The sequence below is a fragment of the Girardinichthys multiradiatus genome, chromosome 12, assembly GCF_021462225.1.
Source record: "Girardinichthys multiradiatus isolate DD_20200921_A chromosome 12, DD_fGirMul_XY1, whole genome shotgun sequence".
Taxonomy (NCBI): Eukaryota; Metazoa; Chordata; class Actinopteri; order Cyprinodontiformes; family Goodeidae; genus Girardinichthys; species Girardinichthys multiradiatus.
Genome location: NC_061805.1, coordinates 1,349,811 through 1,356,139, shown reverse-complemented (window position 1 = coordinate 1,356,139; position 6,329 = coordinate 1,349,811). Strand labels below are relative to the sequence as shown.

The 6,329-nt window shown below is 40.6% G+C and overlaps 1 protein-coding gene across 1 annotated transcript; it reads right to left on the bottom strand.

Moving 5' to 3' along the window:
* Nucleotides 1-3,459: 3,459 nt before the first annotated feature.
* Nucleotides 3,460-5,897, bottom strand: LOC124878169 (alpha-(1,3)-fucosyltransferase 7-like). Its single transcript, XM_047381999.1, has 2 exons — nt 5,805-5,897; nt 3,460-5,250 (listed from the first exon to the last, which is right to left on the bottom strand). The coding sequence occupies exon 2, from the start codon at nt 5,196-5,198 to the stop codon at nt 4,149-4,151; it is 1,050 nt and encodes a 349-aa protein (XP_047237955.1). The 5' UTR covers nt 5,199-5,250; nt 5,805-5,897; the 3' UTR covers nt 3,460-4,148.
* Between the last annotated feature and the right edge of the window lie 432 nt (nt 5,898-6,329).

The following is a 6,329-nucleotide window of genomic DNA, read 5'->3' as shown; positions in this document are numbered from 1 at the left end:
TGGCTATTACAAGAAGCAATAGTAGATATAACATTAATGATCCAAAATGTATTCTAGATCCAAGAATAATACAAGAATATATAAACAGTTATCAATATGTTCAGATTTACACAGCATCAAAAACAGATGAAAAAATATTAATAGCATTTGTAATACCAGATTTTAAAATAAAAGTAGGAAAAAGAATTACAAATGGATTATCAGTATATTCAGGAGAATTATTAGCAATATTGTTAGCAGTGCACGGTGGCGCAGTTGGTAGCTCTGTTGCCTTACAGCAAGAAGGGTTCGACTCCCGGGTCTTTTCAACATGGAGTTTGCATGTTCTCCCCGTGGATGCGTGGGTTCTCACCGGGTACTCCGGGTTCCTCCTACAATCTGAAGGCATGGCTGTTAGGTTAATTAGTCTCTCTAAATTGCCCTTAGGTGTGAACGAGTGTGTGCGTCGTTGTTTGTCCTGTATATCTCTGTGTTGCCCTGCGATGGATTAGCAACCTGTCCAGGGTGGACCCCGCCTCCTGCCCACAGACACAGACACAGTCATAATAATAATAATATATGTATTGTATAAATATTATAATTAATATTAGTAGATCCGAGGCAAGAAATATCATTAGACAGAAAATCAAGAGAGAGGCAAAAAAGGTGGGATGAAGAAAGGAAAAGCAGATGGTTTTATAGAATCAAAAAGATAGTAGGAGAAGGAAGAACTGGAAGAAGGAGCAGAAAAGAGGAAAGATTAATTACAAGATTAAGATTCAGACATAAAGGACTCAATTCTACATTGTTCAAGATACAGAAACAATACAGGAAAATGTGACTATTGTGGAGAAGATTCAGGAGAGCTTTGGAACAAGATACTCGAAGACACTTGGCCATAGACATTAATACATAGACGCCTCTTTGACTGGGTCCGCCCGCTGCTGAGACTTAACTGTGTGTCCGCCATATTGCTGGAGGCAAGGCAGCAACGTGAACTAATACAAATAAAGGGACTTTATTTCATAAAGCACATTTCAACAGGGATTTACGTTAATGCCTCACCTTGTTTATTCACACACACACTTATGTTCATAGGTATGACGGAGAATTAGGGCCAGGCTTAAAAAAAAATGTTCTTTTTTAAATAAGATGGAATATGGCATTTTCAAAAAGTTAGACGCAAGCTGAAAACGCCTAGACAGCAAGCCAAATCGTCCAACTCTGATGTTGTGATATACCTCCCAGTGCGGAGGAAGTAAATGTAGATAAATAGCACAAAGTTGTGTTGAAGCTGTGTCAAGAGGCTGCATAGTTTAATAAGTGGAACCCAGTTAGGGTTACTAAAGAGATAATCACTCTTGTTGGAAAAATGAAATGTGCGAAAGTACTGTAGGATGGGTCTTTGTTAATCATTTGTACTGAAATCAGACATAAAGAAAGAGCGTTCAGTTTGAGGAAAATTCTGGGTGAGAACAAGAGAGGAAAAGTGCTTGATGGCAGAAGATATTTGTGTGCCATTATTTCAGGTATTCCACCTGATGTTCCCATCAATGGTATTAAAGCTAATGTGTCAGGAGGAAAAGTAGTCGAAGTCAAACGTTTAAAATGGACACAAAATTGAGAAACAAGAGAGAGTTATTCTATCATGTTAAAGTTTGAAGAAAGGACGTTACCAGATAAAGTCTTTGTTGGCTATATGAGCAGTTTATTTCTCTACTACTTTAATACTTCCAATGTCAAAAGTTTGGACAATGTTGCAGCAATCTGTGAAGGGCAGCAGAGGTGCGGGAGGTGTTCTGGGTATCATGAGTATGGAAAATGTGAGAGGAGGTACTTTGAAGTGTTGCTACTGTTGAAGTGCAGACAGTTAAAATTGAGAATGGGATCACATATACGGAAGCGACTAAAAAGGTACAGGTTTGGACACTGGCACAGACAAAGAAGGCAGCAGATGTAGAGGCACGCAATTCAGTTTGTCAAGGATGCACCAAGGTCAAAGAGGATACCCTACTCATGGAGAAGGAGGACTTTGTCCTTTTCACGGTAGAAGTGAAAAATTGCACAGCCCAAACAGAAAGGAAAACTGAAAAAAAAATCCAAATAATTGTAACGGTGGCACATAAACATCTTTACATTAAAAGTATAAGCTGGGAATCTGTTAGGGAGAATTTAAATAACTCAGTTTACTTCTCAATCACAAGCATGGAGTGGAGAACCTTTACTTTCATGTTAATTATATTCCAGTGGAATGCGAGAAGTCTGTGAAGTAATGGTCAAGAATTTAAGAAATTCCTTGCAGAATTCATAGTCAAACCTCATCTTGTATGTATTCAAGAAACTTGGCTGGTTGAGGCTGGAGACCTTCTGCTGAGGTTACGAAGACTAAAATACATTTTTCTATATTGGATTAATCTCCAGGAGCATAATGATGATCATCTGGTAAGGGCTGTGATGGAGGATTGTTGGGAGAATCATGAGTCTATCTACAGGAGTTTTGGATCACTGCTCATGTAGGCATTGGTGGAAGTGAAACAGGCCCTTATGTTGGATGACACTAACATTAACATCCCATTGAGCAAAGCTGAGGGAAAATCAGTGATTCAGGAAATCATCATCTGTATTAGATACAAGGGAATGTGAGGGGTAATAGGCGGATGGAAGCCGGAGAGAGGAGGCAGTGATGAGTCGCCCGAGGATTGCTCATTCAGGCCTTCAGATCCATGATTTTTGCCGACGTCTGCCCCCTCTGGCAACAAGTTTAAATGACACCAGACACGCAAAGACGAGAAAAAAGCTGTTATCTGCCGCTGCGACTTCAGTTGGTTCTTTAGAGGCGTAATGTCTTCTGAGGTAAGAAAGTTAGAAGCATTATTTCACTATCTAATATTATATGGAAATATTTTAGTTTGTACGGGAATTTTTCATATCGAGTCAATAGTCATACATTTGTTTAGGGGAAAAACGTAGCTACCCTTTTAGTTGGTCAATAATGTAAATATTTCACTATAACTTTTGTTATCATTTGTTTAGTTCAATGTATATAATACATTTTCATTCTCAGGGCAGATCTCCTGGTGTGGAGTCTGTGGTGGGGTTTAAGATGTGCTTGTGGCTGGTATTTATTTCTAAAACAGCCACCCGCCCGTGTTCTCTCGCTAAAGTGTCATAGTGGCTGAAACTCTCAACATAGTAGTAGCAGGGAGTGTGAAGCACGACACACCCACGGACACGCCCTGAGAATTCGAACCAAATCCCTCTCTATTGGACTGACTAATCTAGCCTGTATGGACAACTGCGGTAAATAGAAGGTAACTCATTTTACATGTCTGGCAATTGGAAGGGCATGTATGGGAAAGAAAATAATATTTAACTTAAAAACTTGCGCTATGCACCTTTAACAGATCTCTGTCCCAAATAGGAAAACATCAGACAGGAACATGCAGCTATTGTGGTCAAACAGAAACAGTAAGATTTAATGTAAATCTTGTATTGCATGTTGCTGTTTTTGAATTGCATCAGTTTACCTTTTTTCCAAAGCACCTTGCAGGCTACTAAATAATCTAAATTTATTTGATGATGTTGGTGAAGTTGAATGGTGTGGTTTAGTTTCTTAAAGCTTAAAAAGTTTCTGGTTGTCCAGCATGGGCGGTTCTAGAGAGGGGCCAACAGGGGCCAATGTCCCTGTAGAACTGGTTCTGGTCCTGGTTATGGCCCTGTACTGAAGACATAATACTAAATAAATTTCTTATGATGATATGTGCTGGCACAGAGACCATAACTGAATGGTCCCTCGGACCAATTTCATCTTTTTCTCTTTACGGTTTTAGAATGAATTAAAAATTAAGGTGGTGCACATTTAGCTTCAGCCATATTGAGATAGGATCACAGTTTTCATCTGCTAGATCAGGTTTGGATATAATAATTTAAAAAGAGATTTCAATGATTTATCTGCTCAACTAATTCAGTTAAAGGAAACCTGTGTCTTTAAACAGCTTCTTTGTTCTGGATTTTTACATAACTTACTCAGTCAACCACTGAGATCTGTTTTAGCTCTGTACTGTTTACCAGGTCTGTGAGGCTGACCAAGGAAGTTCAGCTTTGCAGCCTATGTAAACATGTATCTTTACATAATCTTTGCACATTTTCAGCCAGAAGTTTGAGGAATGTCAGCTGTTTACCCAGCCCTCCAGATCCTGGTAGACGTTTTTGGAGGGTAAACTGGGGTACTTAAGGCAGATCTGACAGAGCCGTTCTCTCCAGTCAGTGTAGGTTTTAATCCTGTGAGTCTGGTGCCACTTGAAATACTCCTCATAGGCTTGCTTGTCTGCAGCCACTTCATACAGGTAAGCAGCTAGTTCTGCTACACTTTTAAAATCAGCCACATGGATGAAGGAATGTGGAGGAGCCACAGCCTCATAGGTGGCCCTACGAGGGCCAAGAACCACTGGAACAGCCCCTGCTTGAAACGCATTCCTCCACATCTTCTCACTGATATAGTCTTTTGCCTCTGAGTTTTCAAAAGACAGGTAAAATAGGCAGTTTGAGATGGTGGGCAGCAACCTATCGTCTGGGAGTGGCTTCTTGTTCCACGCTCCATATACCTGGATGGGGATGTACTTTTTCAGACTTTGGTAAACGTCATTGCGAGTCTGGTTGGGCTTGTATTTGCTGACCACCCAGCTGGCAAAGCAGGAACGGTCTGAAAAACGTTGGAAACCTTGTTTTCCAGCTCCTGGAAGGGTTTTTCCATAAGGAATAGGTATATCTGCATCATGCCTGTAGCTCATCGTCCAGTTAAAGACACCATTGAACTGCTTGACGTTGGCATTGTTGATTGGAGGCTCCATGGACAGCCACACCCAGCGCTGAGCTGTTGGGCGAGGCAGATGCAAGAGGAGAGCCGACGCACGGTTGCTCAACTCATAGTGGTGGAACACAACCACATCTGCAGTTAGGTAGGTAGACCTGTCATCAGTGAGGGAACAGTTGCTGATACCAGTCATTTCAAGACATTTGTCCCCACTGAGACTGTAAGAATGCCCGAATGGCCAGTGCCACAGCAAGATGCTGACATTCCTCTGAGAACCAGGTGTAAGGTACTGCTGCATATGGAATGTCTGGATTAACAAGATCTGATAAATTAGTGATGAGAGGAAGCTGAAGAGGAGGAGGAGGAGGAAGAAGAGGCACAGTCGTCTGGACCCACATGCTTCCATGGCTGCTGGGTGTGATCCAGGTCAAAAGGTCACAGGCTCCTGGCAAGAAACACTTAAAAGGAAGGAAGGAAGGGTAGATCAGAGATATTATAATTTAACATGCAGAACATCCATTGATGCATAAAAACAGAGTAGCCTGTTTCAATTTAAGGAACTTCCACACCTAACAACAATGGCAGGTCAATAACAGACAGAACTGACACAACCAAAAGACATGTTTCACAAAACAAATGGCTGTGTTCTCCAGTTTGTGCTCTGTCCATTCTCAACCTAGGTATGCATCAGATGGATGTATGTTCCTCACAAGCTTTGATCGACTGCAAAAATGGAGCAGAATTTAAAGTATTGATACCACCAAATAGAGGAAACAAAGCTGATCATGGTTATTTTGAACTATACACTGTTTATTATCTGTTGCATCATTCTGTGTTGAATTCTATTCATGTTATCATTCAGGTTGCAATGGAGACCAGTTGTAAAATGAAACTAACTAAAGTCCTGAGAAATTTAAAGCAGACACACAGCGCAACAGCTTTTATCATTAATCTGCAATTAATTTTTGCTGGTAAATACAATCAGGACTTCAGAGGAGAAAATGCTGCCTACCTTTCGGAGATGGCATCAGGCACCTTGCCATGAGTAAGTTGTCTTGAAATGTAAAGGAAATCCTGCCCACAGTAACTTTTTGACTCATCTCTTGCTTCACCCACCCAGTTTCTTGTGTTTTTCCGTCCTCTATCTGTGGTCACTTCCCTGAATGTCACAATCTTTCTTAGTTTTGTATTATTTTGTATTCTGTGATTTCTTAGACTTAGCAGACTTAGTGCGTACTCATATTTTTTTTCTGGCATTCTTTTTTCTTTTCCTCGTGTTTCTCTTTTGCCAGGTATAGAATTTTGTTTTGAGTTTTCGTTTTACTGATTCCTCATACATGTTAGTATTTCCTCTGTTTATCAGAATCCTCTCGTTCATTGTTGGATTCTTCTGTTACCCAATGACTGGTCCTGGTGTCGTCATCCCAGGTTTTTTGGTTCCTGCCTGTGGCATATGTTTTATCCCCACTACTGTTTTCCCCACTGCTTCTCCAGTTGGGATTTTTTTGTGGCTTTTGGACATTTTATTTTCCTCATT

Bases quoted from the DNA above. Each gene is read 5' to 3' on its own strand.
- LOC124878169 (XM_047381999.1), bottom strand. From the start codon at position 5,198: ATGGAAGCATGTGGGTCCAGACGACTGTGCCTCTTCTTCCTCCTCCTC.